The sequence below is a fragment of the Lutra lutra genome, chromosome 1 (assembly GCF_902655055.1).
Source record: "Lutra lutra chromosome 1, mLutLut1.2, whole genome shotgun sequence".
NCBI lineage: Eukaryota > Metazoa > Chordata > Mammalia > Carnivora > Mustelidae > Lutra > Lutra lutra.
In genome coordinates, this window is record NC_062278.1 from 216,066,428 (window position 1) to 216,087,318 (window position 20,891).

At 60.4% G+C, this 20,891-nt stretch overlaps 3 protein-coding genes and 1 long non-coding RNA gene across 5 annotated transcripts; 1 reads left to right on the forward strand and 3 right to left on the reverse strand.

Moving 5' to 3' along the window:
* Nucleotides 1-1,049: 1,049 nt before the first annotated feature.
* On the reverse strand, nt 1,050-8,779 carry ICAM5 (intercellular adhesion molecule 5). The gene is made up of 12 exons (XM_047702961.1): nt 8,403-8,779; nt 7,591-7,832; nt 6,386-6,655; nt 5,870-6,190; nt 5,364-5,651; nt 4,710-4,964; nt 4,324-4,572; nt 3,614-3,856; nt 3,247-3,525; nt 2,922-3,161; nt 2,242-2,508; nt 1,050-1,488 (listed from the first exon to the last, which is right to left on the reverse strand). Exons 1-12 carry the CDS (start codon nt 8,690-8,692, stop codon nt 1,214-1,216), a joined length of 3,219 nt encoding a protein of 1,072 aa, XP_047558917.1. The 5' UTR covers nt 8,693-8,779; the 3' UTR covers nt 1,050-1,213.
* LOC125084977 (uncharacterized) lies at nt 7,221-8,801 on the forward strand. The gene is made up of 3 exons (XR_007122753.1): nt 7,221-7,290; nt 7,577-7,744; nt 8,634-8,801. It is a non-coding gene; the product is annotated as an uncharacterized LOC125084977 (long non-coding RNA).
* Nucleotides 8,802-9,280: 479 nt separating this feature from the next.
* ICAM4 (intercellular adhesion molecule 4 (Landsteiner-Wiener blood group)) lies at nt 9,281-10,580 on the reverse strand. Its single transcript, XM_047702992.1, has 3 exons — nt 10,030-10,580; nt 9,596-9,901; nt 9,281-9,452 (listed from the first exon to the last, which is right to left on the reverse strand). The coding sequence occupies exons 1-3, from the start codon at nt 10,421-10,423 to the stop codon at nt 9,310-9,312; spliced, it is 843 nt and encodes a 280-aa protein (XP_047558948.1). The 5' UTR covers nt 10,424-10,580; the 3' UTR covers nt 9,281-9,309.
* Nucleotides 10,581-10,630: 50 nt separating this feature from the next.
* ICAM1 (intercellular adhesion molecule 1) lies at nt 10,631-19,244 on the reverse strand. Of its 2 annotated transcripts, none has more exons than XM_047702973.1 (7): nt 19,067-19,244; nt 17,219-17,476; nt 13,546-13,851; nt 12,929-13,216; nt 12,591-12,845; nt 12,174-12,422; nt 10,631-12,089 (listed from the first exon to the last, which is right to left on the reverse strand). In XM_047702973.1, the coding sequence occupies exons 1-7, from the start codon at nt 19,131-19,133 to the stop codon at nt 11,917-11,919; spliced, it is 1,596 nt and encodes a 531-aa protein (XP_047558929.1). In that variant the 5' UTR covers nt 19,134-19,244; the 3' UTR covers nt 10,631-11,916. The 2 variants fall into 2 exon arrangements, with proteins under 2 accessions (XP_047558929.1, XP_047558939.1); XM_047702983.1 differs by having other exon boundaries at nt 11,926-12,108.
* Nucleotides 19,245-20,891: the final 1,647 nt, after the last annotated feature.

The following is a 20,891-nucleotide window of genomic DNA, read 5'->3' on the forward strand; positions in this document are numbered from 1 at the left end:
CCTGAGGATCAGGAAGTAGCTGTGGGACTTTGAGGGGAGGACAGTCCAGGCAGAGGGAATGGCAAAAGCAAAGGCCCTGTGGCAGGCTGGACTTGGTGGGACTCAAGGAACCTCAAAGAGGCTGGTGGGAGTGGAGGGAGGTGGTTAAGCGTGTGTGTGACAGGAGGGGCCACACCATCCTGGTGCTGTTGCCTGCTGTATACAGGCTTGGCCTTTAGTTCCTCCCACCCCCCAGTCCCCCAGCATCCCCCATTTCCTGTTCTTACCTTTGCTCAGGAAATGTTTGCCTAGGGCAGCTGACAGAGTGGGAGATGTCCGGGACTGCTTCCTTCTCTCAGGCTCTGTTCCTGCTTTTGAGGGAGGCAGAGACTGCCAGAGTGGGGGGAGGCCAGCTGTTCTCTCCTTATGCTGCAGGGGGTGAGTGAGATGGTGGTGTGCAGAGGGGGTTGCATGCATCTCATCTGAATCGTGACAGGCAGTCAAAAGGCAGGTTGGGGTAAACTGAGGCACAGTGGATGGACACAGGGTGGAGGTGGCATTGAGGGTGGGGCGGGGAGGTACTCTCTAACATGAGGAACCCTTTAATGGGAGGGACATCTCACTCATAGTGCAGTCACTGTCCGCATTTCCTCATCCTGGCAAGACCTCAGGATAGGAGCCCACTGCCCAGACCCCTGGGAGGGGCTCCACCCATCCTGGGAAGACAGCCTCTGCTCTGCCAGGAACCAGGCCTGGGGGAATCACCTAGCTCCCACCCCACGAGTTAGCGAGGTTAGAGGGCAGTGCTGGGCGGAAGAGATAAGGGGCAGGGAGCTGGAGGAAGGAGTGCGGTCCCCACCCCAGCCCAAGGTTGGCTGAGAGCAGGAAAATGGACACGGAGAGAACACGCTCCAGCTCACATCGCATGAAGGCGCCTTGGACCGTCCCTGACACACAGTAGGTCCTCAGAAACAAAAGAGTCCATGTATGAATAACCCTCGGGGTTGGGACTGGAGCCTCTGGTTGCTTCCTCACAGCAGAGACTGAAGTGGACGGACCCAGAGTCCTTTATAAAAACTTTATTGGGGGGGGGGGGTAGAAAATGGGCGTGATGCCCCTGGAATTGAATAAATAAATGAATGAATAAATAAATACATAAATAAATAGAACAATAAATAAGCCCCCGTGTGCCTCTGGGGGGCATCCCCCGGCCTGCGGGGAGAGGGGAACCGGCTCACGCCGACGTCAGCTGGATGGCGAAGACCTCGCCCCCCGCCTGCGCCTCTGCGGTGTCCGCAGCCTCGGTTCCACCTTCAGCGCCGGTGCCCCCGCCAGTGCCGCCGCCTGCGCCGTTGAGACACACGGCCTCACCGGAGCTTTCGGCCTCCTGCACGTTATACTCGCCCTTCTTACAAGCGGTGGACTGAACGTAGAAGGCCAGGCCGGCCCCGGCGGCCAGCAGGGCCGCGCCCCCCGCCACGCCGCCCACGGCGACCCACAGCCACGGACCTGCGGGAGGAGACCCTCAAAGACAGTGGACCAGCTCAAGGCTCCCAAGCCCGGCCACCTCTGTTCCCTCCCCATGGGCGAGGTCAGTCCTCACCGGCCTGGCAGGGAACCCCAGGAAACTCACAGCGTGGGATGGGGGAAAGGAGAAAGCCCCCAAAGGTTACCCTGAGCGCTAGTATGACCCCAGACGGCGTTTTACGCATCACTTCAGCACATGAGGCTAGAAGTCCCCAGCCTCAGGGACACCTCCAAGTCAACCAACTCTCTTCACCACCAAGAGGATGAGGGCAGGGGGGACCGGGTCATTCCTTCACCCCGGAAAGCCCAAGACACACGAAGTGGGAGGGAGGGAATCTGGGTGGGATCCTTCCACCCCCGTCACCCCCATCTTCCCCGTCACCCCTTTCCTCTGCCCTAGGTCCTCTCCAACAGTTCTCCACAGCGGCACAGTGAGGGGTGAATTGGCTGGTCTTTACCACACAGGACCTACCCCAAGTTAATAAGCCCATCCCACAGCCGTCACAGCCCTAGAGGGTCCCTCCCTCTGAGCTGCAGTCCGTTTCCTCTTCCTCCACCTTCCACCCAAAACACGCCATCAAAGCCCCCATTCGTCAGGGTGCCCCTGCCTTCTGCCCTGCCCCATCATCTACCCGGAAGGAGAGGGAAGCAAGGACCGGGTTGGGGGGGCGGGGAGCCCAAGGCACAGGCCACGCCCCCTGCAGATCCCTCGTCCCGCCCCCAGCTGCCACTTACCGGCCACGCGCACTGTGATGCGTCGCGCGTGGCGCCCATGAGCGTTGGTGGCTGCGCACTCGTACTCGCCACCGTGGCTGCCCATGGCGCCCGCCACGCTCAGCGTGCTGTTGTTGCTCGACAGGCCGATGTTGAGCGCCCCCGGGGGCGCGCGCCAGCTGATCTGGGCTGGGGGCCAGGCCTCCGCGCGGCAGGTCAACGTGAAGTTCCCGCCCGGCCGCACCCCTCCAGGAGGCGAGGCTGCCAACTCGGCCACCACTGGCCGGTCTGCAGAGGACATGGAGGAGCCCCTCAGAGCCGGTCCAGGCACTGACCAAGGGCCCTTCCGCCCACTGCAATCGGAAAGTCCTGCTCAGATGGGTGGGCAGGGATCCGGCCTTCCGTCCCAGCCACCACCTCTGCCTACTGTGCGGCCATAGTCAGCACTAAAATCCTCTGCCCAGCTTTAATGAAGGAGAGGAAGTGGGGACCTGCTCCAGTGCCCTTCTGACCTAGAATTTGAGGGGGCACGGGCGCCTGTTCCCTGGAGTTTTCATTACCCTAGGATTAGACCGGGAATCCTTGTCCCCAGGAGGGGGAGGCCTGAAGGAGTTACCCTTGAACTGCCCTGGGCAATCCCACTGCTGCAAGTCACCGTTTTGGGAACCGAGGGTCCTCTAAGCGGTGCTGCTCCCACTTACATTCCACGCCCAGGGTGACCGTCCGGACGTCCGTGCCATGCATGTTGGTGGCCAAGCAACGGTAGGTACCCGCATCCTCTCGGGACACGCGCAGTCCCTGAGGCCGGGGCACGCCCTCCCGGGAGCAGCGAACTTGTGGGGACGGGCGACCCCGGGCGGTGCAGGCCAGCCCTGCTGCCTCGGCCCCTTCCAGCCACGTCTGGTGACTTGGGCAGGTGGACTCATCCATTTGCGGCGGCGCTGCAAAGCAGCCATGGGGGGACGTCAGGGAGGGTCCCCGACCCCGGGCCACCCCTACTTCCCCACCAGCCTCGGCCCCGCTCACACTCTGTGCTCACGGCGACAGTCTTGACCATGGAGCCATGTCGGTTGGTGGCGTTGCAAATATAGATACCAGGTGCCAGTCCACTCGCGATGTTGGGGACTCCGGGAGAAGAGTCTGGGGAGGCCAGCGGCAGCAGCAACCCCTCACTGGCACCCTCTGAGCCGATGCACTCCACACTTGGCTCTGGCTTTCCATCCACCTCACAAGAAAACAGCTGCCCAGATCCTTCCACCCACGTCCAATTGCTCGGGCAGCTCTGCTCCTCGAAACTGGGGCCATCTGGGGAGCAGAAGGTCACACAGGGACTGGAAGTAAGGCCAGGGTTATTCTGACATACCCCATCTTGCCCCGTGTTGTCCCCACTCACATTCCACTGTGACGGCCACAGTTTTGGCCACAGAGCCTTGAGCATTAGTGGCTTCGCAGCGGTAGGTTCCCGCGTGCTGCCGCACCACACGCAGCAGGCCCTCGACGACCCCGGCCTCCCCAGAGTGCACACAGCTCACGTTGGGCGGCGGGACCCCGTGCGCCATACAGCTCAGGGAGACCTCTGTTCCTTCCAGCCATGTAATGTGTTCTGGGCAGCCCATGCTGTCCAGCGATGGGGCGTCTGGAGAAGAAAGTGTTGTTGGGTTGGAGGTTTGGGGACTGGCCTAATGTCCCTAGACCTTTCCCTATGAGGGAGGCCTCAAAGGGTTGGGCAGGCTGTGCCCTGCCCAGAGACACTAAACCGAAGAGATTTTAGCCTGGTAGGGTGGTGAGCTGTTTTGAGTCCTTTTTTCTGATTCCTACAAAGTACCCACAGGCTCATCCTCAAGTCTTTGGCCTAGAAACTCTTAAACGCCTTGCAAAGCCCACCTTCCCAAGATTCTGCCCACACGCCACACCGCAGACCCTTAGGGACACATCTGCCTCTCCCCCTCCTTCCTTCTGCAAGACGTTCCCTTAATCCTGCTCACCAGCCTCTTCCGTTTTTCAAAATCCTGCCCAAAGACACATTTCGGACCCACTCTTCCCTGTAGGCTAGGTACCCCTAGACCCTGAGAAACAGAAATGCGCCTGTGCACCCGGACTCACACTCCACCGTCACCGTCACTTCCTTGACTGCCGCGCCCTGGCGGTTGACTGCAGTGCAGCGGTAAATGCCGGCGAGAGCGCGAGTGACCGGACCTTGCAGGCCCAGCGCCAGCACCGCCCCGCTGTCAGGCCGCTCGCAGTGCACGGAGGGCGCGGGGTTTCCGCGGGCTTCGCAGCGCAGCGTCTGCTCCGGGCCCTCAGGCCACGTCCAGCTCCTGGGACAGTCCGAATCATCCAGCCGAGGGGCGTCTGCGGGCAGGGGCGTGGGCCACTGAGAAGCTAGACGCGGTCCTTGAGGAAAAGCCCCACTTCCACAGCAGGGCCAGGGAGCGGACAGGCCGCTGGAAATCACGAGGAGGGAGGCGAGAGGTTAAAGACCAACTCACATAGGACGCGGAGTTCGGCGCTCTTGTTCTTGCTTAGGGTCTGTCCGACCACCTCGAGGCTGGCGTCGCAGAAGAAGCTGCGCTTGTCGTCGTCCTCGGTGGCATTTAGCTGAAGCTGGGCGGGCTGCCCCGGGACCACGGCTGGAATTCCGTCCAGTGTGACCAGGGCTTCGGGTCCAGCTGCGCAAGTTACTGTCACCACCTTCCCCTCGGGGGTGCTGGGCTCGCTCAGGGTCAGGACCGGCGCGGGGAAGCCTGGGGACGGGGCATTGGCCGGGAGTCCACCGACCACGCCTCTCCTTGCGGGTCGAGGCTGCCCCTCATCTGCCCGAACTCTCCCGGCAGTGCCGCCCACCCGTAGGCACCGCGCCCCGCCTCTCCGGATGCTTAGGCTCCGCCCCTTTCCCCCGCCCTCTTGAGGTCGTCTGGCCACAACTTTACAGGGTCCTCGTCGGGTTTGCGATGTTTCCCTTCGGCGGCGGCTCAGACTCTCCCTCTACAACTGTTCAGTCTCAGTCCTTCAACCTTCCCACCCGTTAGGGACTTGGAACCACGGCTATTCCTATACTAAGGCCCCGCCCATCACTTGCCCCGCCTTCCAGTTCCTCTGGCTCCACCCCTGAGCCGCGGCCGTTCCGCTTCACTCCCTCTTACTGTAGACGGTCACGTTCTCCCGGGTCTCGCGGCTCTCGCCCCCCAGGGTCACGTTGCAGACCAACTGCCTGGCGCCCTCCTGTTCTGCATTAGCTGTGGCTGTGGCAGTGACCACGAGCGCGTCCCCCTCCAGGGTGATATCGGGACTCAGCCTGTGGTCCCCCAGCGCCAGGTAGACCTCAGCCTCCGAGGCTGGAAACAGCTCGTCCAAGGTGCAGCGCACGGGTCTTTCTGAGCCCACTTCCAAGAGCCGGGAAACAGCGAGGCGCGGGGGGTCCGGAGACAGGGCTGAGGGTCGAAGAACAGAGCTTGAAGATCATGTATCAAACACTCGAAGCGCGTTACATGCCCTATCTTACCCTATCATCCTCAACGCACAGGGAGGAAAACAACTTACACCTTATGTATTTTGGAGTAAGGACTGGAATTCAGATTTCTTTGCCTCCAGATTCTTAAACACTCGCCCGACTCCTTTTCGTCCCCTTTGGCTCCCTACACCCACTCACCGAAAGTTCGGAGTTCTCTGGGGGCGGAGCTGTTTGAAAACAGCCCCAAGCCATGCGGCCGCAGGTCCAGCTCCGCGCGGCAGGAGAAATTGGCCCCATGGTCCTCCCTTCGCGCCAGTACTGTAGCCGTGAGCACCGCGCCCCGCGCTCGGGGTGGCTCCCCGGCGAAGCTGCGACGGATGAGCTCCTGCGCGCCCCGCAACAAGGTCAATGTGAGGCTCCCACGAGGCCCAGCGCCTGGGACCCTACAGCTCAGGGTGAAGTTCTCGCCCACAGGCTGCCAGGCAGGCAGCGGTACCAGCTCTACGCGATCCGGTCGCTCTGCAACGGGAGAACCACTGCTCTTGGAAACGCCGGGGCTCAGAGGCACGTGGCGTGGAACCCAGGGTGCCAGAGGCAGAGAGCTTGGGGACCCAGGGGGTGGAGCCTGAAGGGGAGGACCCTGGGACCCAGGGGGCGGGGCTTGGAAGGAAGGGAAAATACTAGTAGAGTGGAGCGTGGCCGCTGAGAACTCACGGAAAGTGCGAATGAGCCCACGCGCCTGCAGCGTGCGCCGGGCGCAGCGGAAGAAGCAGACGGGCTGGGTCTCCGGCTCGCGGATGTCCACCAGCTGCCGCGCCAGCCAGCGCAAGCCCCTCTGGGTCCCATTCCGGCGCAGCGAGGTTTCCAGGCCACCGCGCTCAGGTCGTGGGCAGTTGGTGCTGCAATTCAGCCACAAAGATCCCCCGCGCTCCACGAGCGCCACGCGGGGCTGCAGGTCCGCCCAAAAGGGCTCCTGCGCGACCGCTGACCAAGGAAACGTGGGCTCAGCCTGGGGAGCCACCTTCCTGGTATCTTTGTGCCCCTATGTCGAATCAGGGATTCCCGGGGAATTAGCAGAGGCCACAGCCAAGGAGGAACTCAGGAGTCCCGCGTCCTGCCCTGGCCTCAGGTTTGGAGGCGCACTCCCAGGGTTCCAACCTCGAGGGCGTCTCTAAGACATGGCAGCAGAGAGCCCTGGTCTCCAAGGAGCCGATGGAGTGATGGGAAAGCGTGGGGGGGGGGGTGATGAGATGAAAGACGGGGTCTTTGACGCACACAGCAATGATGGGAAGAGGGGACCTCGTGTGGAGGAAGGAAAACGAACTGGTTCTCAGGGTTCTTGCCGGAGAGGGGGAGACAGGTTGAGGCGAGGGCAAAAGAGAGATGAGGCTGAGTCAAGGCTAAGTGAGGACCCCAAACCCGGGAGAACACAGAAAGAACACTGAGGCTGGGCTCATGGAAGGAACCGCGGAACAGAGGAGGGACTCCGTTGCCAGGGCTCCGGATGGAGCGGGAATAGCGCCTCTGAGTCACAGCAGTTGGGGAAATCGGGTCTCTCTGGACCACGACTGAGAAGGATATCAGTCCGTGAACCACGGAGCATAACAGAGCGTGGAGAGGTACCCCGGAAAGGGACACGGGAGACCCGGGGTCTCCAGGGCATGAGATGGGTGCGGAAGAGCACCCAGGATCTCGAAGAGGGCAGGGTAGAGACCTGGGCGAGCGAGGAGTCTGGGAGCTGGGTCTCCACTGCGTGTTGGTGGGGAGAGGGATGGAGGGAGAGGCCCGGGCTCAAGGTGGGACAGAAGCGTGGGAGTAGAGCGAGACGAGGGCGGAGCTGGGAGGGGCTTGTGGCCGCTTCTCTGGTCCCGGAACTCCGCCCCCGCCCTGTCCACCCTGAGCCAGGACCGGGCTCTTACCTGAGAGGCCGAAGAGCCCCGGGCCCAGGGCAGCCCAGAGGCCGAGCAACGCCCGGCACAGCCCCGGCGAAGGCCCCGGCATCGCCGCCGCGGGGGAAGCGCAGGAGGCGAGGAGAGCGCGAGCGCTGAGCTGGGCGAGAGGACCGCGCGGCGGGTGGGTTGTGGAGGAGGCAGAGTTGCGTTCCGGGATTGGTTTAACGTTGGTAACTTGGTTTCCAAGGAGGGGGCGGCGGCAGAGGCGGCTGGGGGGCGGGAGGGCGAGCGTGCTCTAGGCTCCCGGCCTCGGCGGAGGCGTGCTGGCAGGCGCAAGCGACCCCCGGGGTCTACGTGGAGGCCCGCCCCATCGCCCGGAGCCTTCTGGGGGCGACCGCGCGCTCCCGCGTCATCCTCGGCGGCGAAGCCGAGGTCCGGGGTTGCTGGGTTGCCCTTCTCAACCGCCCCCCACCCCTAGCTTGGATGCTGTGGTAATGAGCTGGACTCAGAGCTCCGCCCCCATAGTTAGTTTCCCCGCCCAACCCCCGCGGTCCTTGGGCAGGGGATTGGTGTGAGGGTTGGGAGAGATCCGCGGAGCAGAATGGGGTAAGGCACAATTCTAGGAAAGGGTGTGGGGATTGCCTCCCTCACTGATCCTTTTCCTTATGACCGGGGAGCTGAGGGCTATAGCCACGCCCCTAGTCCCCCTCCGGCTCCGCCCCCGCACGCGACAGAGGGGGTGGGGAAGAAAGTGCCAGCGAGTCCGGAACACGTGTGCGTGCGCGCAGCGTTCGCGGGCGTCTAAATTAGGGTCGGCTCTGCTCTGGGTCTGTATTTACCCAGCGTGCAGCGGGCACGTGTCTACGCGGCGTGTGTGAGCGCAAGCGGCGGAGGAGCGCCCTCGAATCCGCTTTTGGCGCGGTGGGCGGGGCCCCGGACCGCACCAGCCCTCCCAGACATCCAGTGCGAGCCCGGCTTGTGTGTCCACGCGAGACCGAGAGACCAAGTATGACACTTCGACCCTGCATCCGGGCCCCAAGCTTTGACGCCCCCCTGCGTGTGCCCCCGAGGCCGGGTGATCATCAAGACGTTGCCAGGACGCGAGTCTGTGACACTCCACGTGGGCCATCCGAATTTTCCTTCCCCGCAATCACAACATGGGTACCTTTTCTTCGTATCTTCGTCCCTCAACGTGTCATGTGACCCCGTCCATTTGCTCTCTCACCGCCAGCGCTAACGGTGAACTGTGTGGGTCAGTTCTCGCTCCACCCCTGTCCTCCAGTAAAGTGCTGGGTCTGAAGGGGAGGGGCGGGAGGGGGATGGGAAAGGAAACTTAACATCCAATCGGAGCTGCTGCTTTGCAGCGGCGGAGCCAATGCGGGGCGGGGGAGGGGGACCATACTGTGAGCCAACCCTCCCACAGCCCAAGCCCTCCAGTGCCCAAGCTATGCCCATTTGCACCGCACTGATAATGCCCGCGAGGGAGGTATATTACCACACTCGTCTGGGAATGGAGGGGCTGGTGCGCCCGGGTCCCCAGCTGGATGGGAATGAGGAAACCTCAGGGGACCTCAGAGAGACAAGGAACTTGGAGAAAGTGAGGGAGGCAAGGGCAAAACAGAACGCCACTTCCTCGGAGGTGGTACCCTAGTGGGGGACCTTTAGGCCGCGAGACAGAGGGTGACGGGGGAGGACTTTATTGAATCAGCGTTCCCCAAATTGCCCCAGATGCCTTTTTCCTCCAGCTCAGCCGGCAGAGACCCTGTTCTCTTTACTCTGGTTGTGCACCAATGGCCAATGTCGCAGGTAGACGGCCCCCACGACGAGAAGGATCCCCACAAGGGCCGCGATGGAGCTGGAGGCCAGGGCTTTGGACGCGGGGCGCCAAGCTGGGGACGGGAGGTAAGAGTGAGGAACGGAGCACAGGGAGGTAGGCCCACCCGCCGGGAGCTCCCCCCGGACTCGCTCAGCTACCGGCGCGGTGCCCTGCCCGTCCCCTCCTCCAGTGCCCCGGATCGCAGAGGTGCCTCACCGAGGCCACTCAGCGTTATGGGTGCCGAGCTGCTGCGGACCACCAGGCCATCAAGATTGAGGCGTGCGTGGCAGGTCACCGGTTTCCAGAAGTCGCGGAGCCTGGCGGGCGCCGTGTAACTCAGCGTCACGTTGGCCAGATCAGAGCCGTTGTAGCGCCTCAGGTTCTCAGAGTAGATGACCCGGCCGCCGCGCCTCAGAGTCACCACCAGGAAGCCCACGGGGAACACGTGCGTCACGTGGCAGCGCAGAGTGTACTCGCTGCCCACCAAGAGCGGAGGCTCCAGGATCACGCTTCGCGGCCGCTCTAAAGCAAGGGGCGGGCGGGGGGGGCGCTCTAAGCCAGGTCCGCGTGCGCCCCCTAGCGCTACTGCTAAATACCCACTTCCGTCCCCCTCCCCTCACCCCAGCAAGGCCTGAACCCCCGTCCCTCACTGTAGGCGGTGATCTTGGCCGTGGCCCACCGTGTTTCTCCTGCGCAGGTGACGAAGCAGCGCACCTCGGAGCTCCAGGCTCTCACGTCCAACAGCTGGTAGGCTACCCAGCCGGGCCCACTGTGCGTTTGGCCCCGCGGCAGCTGAGTGCTGAGGCTGGAGTACTCCGGCAGGGGGCAGCTAGTGCTGCAGTTGAGCCACACGGAGCCCCCCGGCTGCACCTCCTTGAACTCCGGCCTTAGGCGCACCCAGAACGCAGCTGGGGTCTCCGAGGGCGCCGGGGAGCTTCCTCCCGGGCCCTGCACCCGCGCTCTCCGGCGCGGGTGCGCCCTTCCGCCTCCCGGATAGGCGGCCGCCAGCAAAAGCAGCAGCGAGAGGGGGAGCAGAGACCCCATGGCAAAGGGCCCAGACTGAGGGGCCAGAGCGCCCGGGAGCCAAGGCTGGCTCTGGAGATAAGGAGGCCTTTCAGCCCCGCCTCCGCAGCCCCACCCAGAGGGACAGAGGCCCCCAGAGGGCCGAGGATCCTGCAGTGTGCAAGCCCCTCAGGCCCTCCCTCAGCTCAAGAAGAAATTCCAGACCTTTGTAAAGCAAGGCTCAGAGACTTTGCTGAAGAGGTATCTTTAATTTTCATTTGAGTCTCCCAAGGTCCTAACAAGCCCCAGATTTGGATTTGAGCCTGAGGGGTGGGCCTTGAGCCGGCAGCTTTTTCTTGGGGGAAGTGAGAGGACCAGGCTGGAAAGGGCTTCAGCTGGATGGGACAGCTCCCCTCAACCCACACAAGGCAAGTGTTTATGAAAAAAGCTTAATTAGCATGAGAGAGAGGCTTCTGGAACTGGGAGGGGATCTTCCCAGGCCTCTCCTCCCTACTGCCTGCAGGGTCCTCATCTCTTCAGGAACCTGGGGCTGCCAGAGTGCTCTGGTCTTGCATGGTCCCACTGAGATGGAAACAGGACAAGGCGGGGACACACAAGGGTTGGGAATAGTTTCATAGGACTCCATGCTTTAGCTGCCAATGTGTGGGCGTTCATGTTTAGGCATGCCACAGTATCATTGTGAGCACTAGCAGAGATGCATATGGGCAGAGAGGGGGCTAACAGAGGTCAGTGTCAAAGATGGGGGGAGGGCTCAGTGGGTTGCCCCTAGGCATGGCACCAACTAAACTGTATCACCATAGTCAGTCCCCTTCTGGAGGAAAGCAGCTTAGCCAATGGAATGGGAAATTCCAGCCCCACTTGATCTTTTTGGCCAGGTGCTCCTGTGCAGTACACAACTAGCACACCCGTACCTGGCAACCCTGAATGAGCTCCTTGAGGACAGGAACTCACATTCCTCTTCTTTACCATTCTAGCCCACATAAAAGGCACCCAATAAATAGCTGGTAAAAGAACAAATTAATAAATATGTCATCATTAAAAGTTGGGGACAGTCCATGGACTGCAGGTCTGGAGCTGGCATTTGTCAGAGGAAGTATGGGGGTATGTGTTTCCATGCTGTTTGTGTTTGTGCAGGCTACTGCTCTCTTAGGACTAGAGCATCTCAGTACACGCAATAGAGGTGTTTCACTGTTTCCCAGTTGGGGGTCCCATGTTGAGTGTCCCACCACACCCACCCTAGACAGGTCAGACCCTGACATCCCTCAGTCATGCCCCATGTCCTGCCCCCTCCTTGTGGCTCAGTCCTGTGGCTCCAGGTCAGGCATGAGGCTTGGGGATCCTAAGTGTGCCCGTGACAGGACCCCAAATCCTGCCTGTATCCTGAGGCCTCTATCCTGTCCTCAGGCATCCTGGGAAGGTGGGTGGAGCTGCATGGCTTGTGACCACCCTTGTTCAATGTGGCACTGCTGCCACCGTGTGGGGGGCTGAGGGGGAGGCTGGTTCCTGGCCCAGGTTCAGGGCGGTGTGGCCGGTGTGTTCAGCTTCATGGCAGCTGCCTCCTGGGCCTTCTGTAGCTTGTATTTCTGGATCTTTCGCTGACGGTTATAGAGGTAAGCGGCTCCACTCACAGTTCCCAAGAGGACAGCAACTGCCACCACGATGATGATGGCCATGTTATTCTGGTGGTCTGTGGGGAGGACACAGGGCTGATGAGGGTTGAGTCAGGCTCATTATCCCTGCCCTGCCCAGCTCCAAACCCCAGCACACTCACAGGTCACATTCAGGACCACTTCGCGCCTGGTCACCCCGCGGGGGCTCCGGGCCTCACAAAGGTAAGTGCCCGCAACCTCTCGCTTGACGGGTCTCAGGTCCCCGATGGGCAGCAAAGCATTGTCCCCCTTCCGGTGACATTTCAGTTCAGGAACTGGGTTCCCCCAAGCTTGGCACTGCAGGGTCTGCTGGGAGCCTTCCTCCCATGTCCAGTTTCCCGGACAATCCCTCTCGTCTAGTCGGGGACCATCTGGAGAAACACAGCAAGATGAGGAAGGGGTGAGGAACCAGGGGGACACCCTCACCACCTAGGAATCTGGGGAGAGGGCTGGAGGGTGCCCTCAGAGGGCAGGAGCTCATGGGATCTTAGGGGCTGGGTCCTCGGGGTTATGGGTCACTGGCCAGTGGCCCCACTCACACAGGACTCGGAGTTCCCGGATCTGGTTCTTGTACAACAGGTGTCCAGCCACCATCAGGGTAGCAGAGCAGGAGAAGCTGCGTCCGTGGTCCGCGGCGCTGGCGTTTAGTCGGATTTCTGCTCTGTGTGCTGGAGACTCGGATGACAGGCCTTCCAGCAACACCGTGGCTCCAGCCTGGGCCTCACACTCCACAGTCACCACAGTCCCTTCTGAGACCTCTGGCTCACTTAGGGTCAGGTTAGGCGCGGGGAAGCCTGGGAGGGGGTGGGCGCACAGTGAGCACCGCCCCCCTAGCATTGGGCTGGCCCCTGGGAGGCCCCGCCCCATCCTGACTTACTGTAGAGGACCACATTCTCCTCCCTCTTCTGGTCTCGACCTCCTAGGGTCACCACACACGCCAGATGATGGATCCCCTCCTTTTGTGAGTTCGCCTTGACATTGGCCATGGCCAAGACAGAGTCTTTGCTGTACTGGGATGTAGAGTCCAGTTTCTTTTCTGCTAGCGTCAGGATGACTTTGGCCTCCGCAGCTGGGAACAGCCCATCCAGAGTGCAGTTCACAGTCCACTGTGTGCCCACTTCCACAATTGTGGGGGTAGCAAGGCGTGGCTGGGTCTCTGGCAGGACTGGCGAGAGAGGGTGGGTGTGAACAGAGAGGCGACTGGCAACCTGAAACCCCTTTCTGGGGCATTTTCATTCCCCCATCTGGGACATTCTCTGGTTCCCAGAGACTTTGCGGCTCGGAAATTTCTGTCCCAGAACCCAAGCCGGATTACAGCCTTTTCAGAAGGTCCTTAAACTGGGGCACCCCATCCCAGACCACCCCACCCCAATGCTCAAGAACATGCTCTTTCCTGAAGCCTTAGCACCCCGACCAGAGGCCTCTCTCCCCTGGCTCCCCAAGCAGGAACAAAGCCCTGAGCCCATCCTCTCTGGCGGCTCCCCAGTGCCTCACCAAAGGTTTGGAGCTGCCTGGGGGCCGAGCTGTTCTGGAACAATCCCAGCCCTCCGGGCCTCAGGTCCAATTCCGTGCGGCAGGAGAAATTGGCGAGGTGGTCCTCTCTGCCCGCCAGCACCACGACCGCGACCTCGGCGGGCTCCCCGACGGCCGGCTGCCGGCTCAGCTCCTCCTCCCCGCGGAGCAGCACCACGGTGAGGTTTCTCCGGGGCGCCCCGCCTGCCACCTTGCAGCGCAGGGTGAGGTTTTCGCCCACGGGCTGCCAGCGGGGCAGGGGTAACAGCTCCACTCGCTCCGGGAACCCTGGGTGTTAAGGGGGCGGGGGTGGTGGTGTGTGAGCCGGACAGCTGCCCGCAGGGGGCGCCGGGGCGCCGGCTGCACCTGTCCCAGGAGCCCCGCCACTCTCCGCTCTTGACAAACACTCCCCAAACCACCCGGGACAGGAATTTTAAGAGCTTCAGGATAAACCGGTGGGAAATCCCCAGGTGGTTGTGAACCGGGCAAAAGCAATTCTTTAGTTTCAGCATCTGAGAGTGAAATGCGGAAAAGAAGCTCAAAATCTATCACCAGGAAATTTAAGCTGCCCGGTCCAGTAGAGATTGTTTTTAAAAGCCCCCCCCCCCCTTCTCCTCTTCTTGGCCTCAGTTTTCTCCCAAGCAGCCCTCACTGTGTGGCATCCGAAGGTGACATCCATCCACTCAGTCAACTTGTCTCTACTCTGTGTACCCCCTCCCCCACCACGGGAGGTCAGGCCGGGAGGGCAGGGGTCTTTGCTTTGTCTCCTGACCCATGCGGCTCACAGTGGGCTCTCTATATTCGTAGAATGAATAAGGGTGAGCCACCCACACTGACCCGAGGCCTTTCAGAAGCCCCCTTTTAAGGGAAAGAAGTTTCCAAAATGCAAGAACCACCTGCAGACGCTGAAAACGAGACTCTGAACATCCCCCGAAAACACAACACGGTGGGCTTGTTGCCAGGGTCTCCGCTTCAAGCACTTCAAGCCCGGGCTGCTCATGAAAATTGACAGCAGCAGTGACTCAGCCCTGAGACGCGACCCCCAGCCTTCCCAGGGAGGGGTCTTAAGGACTGCGGTTCACTACACCTGTCCCAAGAGCCCCTGAAGTGTCTGTTAACGTCTCAGGGGCTGACACCTAGCTTCGGGGCTTCACTGCTACCTGCTGTATGCGAGTGCTTTGCCTCTGGAAAAGGGGTAGAAATTGAGCCTCAGTTTCCTGAGCCATAAAATGGGTTATCAGAGGTAAGATTTTTTTTTTTTTAGATTTTTTTTTTTTAATTTGACAGACAAGAGGTAAGACTTTTATGAGTCCATTTAAGAGGTAGAGAGAATGACTGTTAAACAGGGGCAGGAAGGTTCTTTTTAGGGTGATGGGGATGTTCTAAAATTAGGTTGTGGTGATGGTTGTACGACTCTATAAATACGTGAAAAGGTGTTGAATTGTACACTTCAAAGGGGTGTCTTTGACGGTGTGTACCTCACACCGTATAGCAGTAAAGCTGTTTTAAGAAATAAAAGGGCAAGAAACCCCTCCACCTGCTGTGAGCATGAACTTGCAGAGCTGGTGTAAACCTCAAAACCTCAGCCCCCCCACCGCTCCGAAATGGAACTCACATCTCTGAGTCCAGCTCCTTGACCTTCAGGTGAGACTGGGGGAGGAGGTCTGTGTTGCTTGGCCCTCTCTCTGAGCCCCAACCTCCAGTCCTGGTTACTTCACTCTTCAAATATTTGTCTGCCCTCCCTTCCTGTACCCAGCCACTGCCCACACATGTGGTCTGGACGAGGTCCATGCCCAGCTGCTCTCTGGCTTCCCATAAGCCTGCTGTCATCTAGAACCCTGGCCTGCTCACACACCTGCTATGGCTCCCTATCACTCTGAGGAGAAGGTCCCAGCTCATCCACCCGGCATTTGAGGCCCTGCCCACCTCAGCTCTAGCCACACGGCTCTGTCTGTATTCAGTCCCTCCTAACGCCCCTGCCCCTATCCACATGTTTTCCCACTCAAACCCTTGTCTAGGCTGTTCCCTCTGTCCTGAGTGTCTGTGAACTCCTACTCACCCTTCAAGGCCCAGTTAGGGGTCACTTCCTATAGGAGTTAACACCCTTATTCTTTCTAGAGAAATCTCAGCCACCCAGGGATCCTGCCTCAGCTTTACACTGGGGGTGGGGCAGGACCGAACTGGACAGAATGTCTTCTAGGGGACCCTTCTACTGTGTGCCGGTTCTGTTCCATTTCACAGAGCTGGAAATGAAGGCAAAGTCTGGTGCCCGAAGGCACAGAGAGAGAAACGTCACAGAGCCGGGACTCAGACTTGGGAGCACTGGGCTCTCAGCTATCAGGCTGAAATGCAGAAGTCTTTGGGGAGGTTTGCCGGGGGTTTCACAGGCCACCGGGAATGTTCGGGGACTCCCCTCACCTGGCTAGAATCTGTTCAGACATGGTCCTGAAGGCTTCCTTCAGCCACGCACCATGAAGGTGGAAGGTCTTTTATGCCTCACGGCCTCATTATACCTCTGCAAGGAGAGCTCACGGGGAGACAAGCCATGTCCCCCGCCATCGCCCAGTTGGCAGGGCCGTGCTGGGACCGGAACCCGAGGCTGGCTGATCCAAGACCAGTCGGCCCATTCTTTTCCTTTTCTTTCTTCCTTTTTGTTTTGTTTAGTTTGGAGTAGCGTTTTATTTCTTTATGGCATCTGGTAACAGAAATTCTCACGATGCAAAATGCCCAAAGTAAAACAAGGCACGAGACACATCGCCCCCTGCCCTCTCCCAGAGCAGCCCTCCCCCAGCTTCTGTCCTCACAGCTAATACGGTCACTTCTTGCATTTCCTTTCATGCCTCCTTCATGTGACAACACAGGCGTCCCTCACCCCGCCGCGCTGCTCCTTAACACCAAAGTTGGATGCCACCCTTCCCTTAAACTTGACAGTACACTTGGGAGCTCATTCCTCCTTTCTGGACACATGCCCTTCCTCCCTGTTTTTTTCTTTTTTGCACAGCTGTAGACTATTCCCCCCACCCCACCCCAGCCCCCTATGCCTGCCCATGTCTGCCCTTCCAAAGCCAAGGGAATAAGCCCATCCCGCGCCCCACCCCGATCAGTTCCCCTGGTGGGTGGAGCCCCAGGGAAGCCCGATTCCCAGCAGTGGGATTTCTCTGTCCAAGCACATGTGCCTGTGTCATTCAGAGAACTGACACTCCCTTTCCCCGGTTCAGGGCTGTGCTCCTGATGCTCCCACTCTGTCAACAATGTCCCAGGATGGCCTGCTCCCCCGCTCCCAAGTCTTGCCAGCACGGTTCTGAGCAATTCTATTGACTGTTGCCAATATGTAATAAATGCCATCACCGGGCTGCTTTGAAATTGCCTCTTCTTTTCAAGAGTCGCATCTAGGACCTGTCACATGTTTAAAGAGGCCTAGAATATTTGAAGGTACTGACCGAATCTCTGTACTGCACTAAAGGCACCCCAGAAAATTCAAGAAGGGGTTTCAAAGGACAATGAGGCTCTCCGAGGAGGGCCCCCCTAGCCCTTCAGTGAGTCAGCTCTGGCCCCATCAGCAAGCCGCCAGGGCTGTCCTGGCCTGCGGGGACCCCCAAGCACCCACCTCTCCCACCCAGCCCACCTAGTCCGGCATCTGGGCCCAGCCACTCACAGTACACGGTAAGGGACATTGGAGCCATCATCTGATAGCCACAGTTGACAAAGCATATGGGATGGCTATCTTCTTGTACGTCACTCAGTTCAAAGACCTTCCAGTGGGACCCATGGGCCACCTCCTTCTTCGTCAACTGAGTCTCCAGGCCCAGCGTGGGGGTCTGGTCACAGGAAGTACTACAGTTCACCTGTATGGTGCCTCCTCGGGGTATGGTGGCTTCTGGGGGGTGCACTGATATTTGGGCACCTCCAAGTCCTAGAACAAGAGACGGAGGAGGGGACAGGCATTACAAACGGGGTTCAACCACAATTACCGTGGACCCAGCCCGTGCTGGGTGCCAGGGACATCGCCTTGAACGAGACAAAACTCTGCCTTCAGTGTTTGAGACAGAAAAATTCACAAACAAGATAATTAATAACTGATGTTAATCCGAGCTTTGACGGAAACAAAACAGGGTGATAGAATGGACAGTTCCTTGGCAACAGGTGATGTGTGAATGATGAGAAGGGGCTGGCCATTCAGAGGACAGAGACATTAATTCCAGGGAAAAGGAACAAGTGCAAAGGCCCTGCGGCAGGGTAGCTGGAGGAGAGCGAGTGAGGGGGAAGAGCTGGGAGCAAGCAGGGTGGGAAGATCCTGTGGGTGGTGCAGGCCATGCCAAGGTCTTGTTCTTCATCCCAAGGGCAATGGGAAACCACGGAGGATTTTGGCAGAGGATGGCATGATGTCAGTGTTCTTCTTCCTCCCAACGTGTGAGGTGGAGAGGACTAGCCCTCTGGGAATGGAGAGGCTCTGATTAAGCTGGCTCCCTACTCCCTCTGACAAGTGGTCTCCCCTCTCCAGGCCTCAATTTCCCCATCTGTAAGGTGGGTGAATATAGCCATCCCAGTCCCTGCTAATGCAGTGGGCTCACAGCACAGCGCAGGGGAGAAGAAGGCGGGTTGTAGCGGTTAGCTTCCTCAGAGCCCCCACACCTCCGAAGCGGAAAAAAGTGTCTGTCTGGGCCCACCCCTTCTCTCTCTCCTCCAAAGATCCCTGGCTTCAGTTTTCAGTCTACTCTCTCTGGGGTGGAGGTGTGGGAAAACAGCAGCTCTGTAATTTCTCCTAGAGTAATGGGATGGTTCCCGTTTCATGGAATGAAATGGCGAGGCTAGGAGAGGTGACGTTGCTCACCTAAAAAGCCACAGAATCCACACCGGCGTCTGGACTAGAACCCTTCATTGACCTCGTAAGCATAGTTGTCCCTTTCCCACCAATGCACTTCCCAGCACCCACCACTATGTGTGACCCACGGTGTCCCCTTCTCCCCTCCCTCTGGTCTGGAGTTAGCGGAGGGGTGCTGGGACATACCACTCTCAGCCTCTGGGCCCTGGGCAAGTCAGCCCTGGAATTCCCCAGAGCAGAAGCAGTCCCGGACTTCCCCAGAGGTAGGGGATGAGGAACAGAATGTACATGTGTGTTGGGGGGGGGGTCCCCAGTCTACTCAGCTTGGCGCGGGGACCCATTCCCATATGGTCTGACCGGGTCCTGGAGCCAGGCGTGGCTTTGGGCCAGGACACAACCATTTCGAAGTGGCGGCTCTTGCGTTCTCCATTTTACAGCTGAGAAACTGAGGCTCCGGGAGGCTCAACCTGTAGCTTGAGGCCACCCATGGAGATCATGCAGGTCTGAATTCGAACCCAGTGCTGTTGTCTTCGGCTCTAGCCCCAACTTCCCATAAAGCGCTACCTAAGTACGATTGGGGCTTTATCCCCAGCTGGCCGGGAGTCGGTCCTCCCGGTGCATTCAGGGCGCAGCCTGGATTCCGGGAGTTTGGCGCGACGGCAGCCCCCACCCGTCACTCACCTGGGGGCAGAACTCCGATCAGGGCGAGGAGCGCTGGCAGCGCGAGACGGGCGACGCCGGGAGCCATAGCGGGCGGGAGGAGGGCGGAGAGCGCGCGGCAGGAGCGCAGAGGCGTGCGGCGCGGACTGGGCTCCCCGAGCGCGCGGGAGCTCTTATAGTGGCCGGGCACGGGGGGACAGAGGGGCGGGGCTGCTTTCCCGGAAACCTCGCGCCTTCCCCTCCGGAAGGAGGGCTCCGGCATTTCCGGATCGAGAGGGTACCGAGCCCAAGTCGTGTTGACCCCCCTAATGAGCGCTGGAATTTCCGAGTTGAATTAACGAGGGCCGCAGCGGCCCGGCTGGCCCCGGGAGCCGCTCGTGGCGCTGGGGGTCGGGTCCCGGGCTCGGGTGACCGTGGTTCAGCGTTTACGCTGCGCGAAACGCTTTCCTGAATACTGCCCATTGCCCTGGACGGTGGGGACTGCTATTGTGTCCGTTCCACGGAGGGGTAAACCGAGGCTCCGAGCTGCGAGGGGATTCGGACTCAAGTGTGACGTCTCAGCGTAGGCGGGCCTCTTTAACGGAGTGGAGGGTCCCTCGCTTGGACGGGGGCCCAGGAATCCCTTCGGGGCGTCCTCTATCAAGGGCGCCCCTCCCCAAGGAGCATGGCCCTGCCCAGCCGACAGATTTCCCTAAAAGCGGCAGGAGCAGGCCCGGGCACATTCTGGCGTCCGCGACAGCTGGGGGTAAGGGCCGGCGACGTCATCACGTCCGGGGCCCTGCATCCCCCACTCCGATGGGCGCTTCCACCCCCGCGGCCTCGCTTCCCCTTTCGGCCTCCGCAGCGGGGACATCTTCACAGCTTCCAGAAAAGGGAAGGAAGCCGCGTGGTCCTGACGCGCCGAGTCCCCCGCTGCCGTTCCCAGGGGAAACTGAGGCAGCGAACCTGGAAGGGAGGGGGGCGCTCGGACCCTTCCGTTCCGCGGAGAAACAGCTCCCTAAGTGGGGCGGGGAGAGGAGGCCGTCAAATTTCAAGGGCTCCGCGGCTCCTGCAACTTGAGCGCTGGGCGCGCTCGATGAGTACGTGCAGATGTTTGCACCGGCTGATTCCATTAGGGCGGGGCGGGGAGGGCTGTTGTCTCTGGGCCGCCTGCACGCCCCCCACGCCAGGGCCTCGGCCCGCGAGTGTGACCCCAAGACTTGGCATCTACCACGACGACGGTGGGGACCCTGGAGTCTCCCAGCGCCAGCCCGCGCCGCCCGAGGCTTCCTGTTGTGGGGCGCGCGCCACGTCGCCATGGAGAACTCCGAGGGGCCAGGGAGGTCGCTCAGCAGAAGGGGAAGGGAGGGGGGCCCCGGGGACGTTCGGGCCCTTCCTCCGGAGGATGGGCCTGCGAGTCACTCATCAGCAAGAAACGCGTCCCTTCCCCCGCCCCGATCCTTCCCAAGGAATTTCCACGGGGATCTTTCTACGCGGGGTGTGGTGGGTGCTGAATTCCCGGCCAGAACCGCCTAACAAAGGTGCAGAGTGGTAACGGGGACGCGCTGCCCCTCGAAGGGCCTGGGAAAATCCCGTACGGGATGGGGTCGGGGGGGGGGAGTATTTTCCGGTGGATTTTCCTTTTTCTCTAAAGATTTTGTTTGTTTATTTGAGAGCAATAAAGATTACATTTATTTCTTTGAGAGCGAGAGCACGAGCAAGGGGAAGGAAAGGGAGAAAGCAGACTTCCCGCCGAGCGGGGAGCCCAAGGAGGGTCTCGATTCCACGACCCTGAGATCACGACCCGAGCGGAAGCCAGACGCTGTACCCACTGAGCCACCCAGGTGCCCCGGGCGGATTTTTCTCG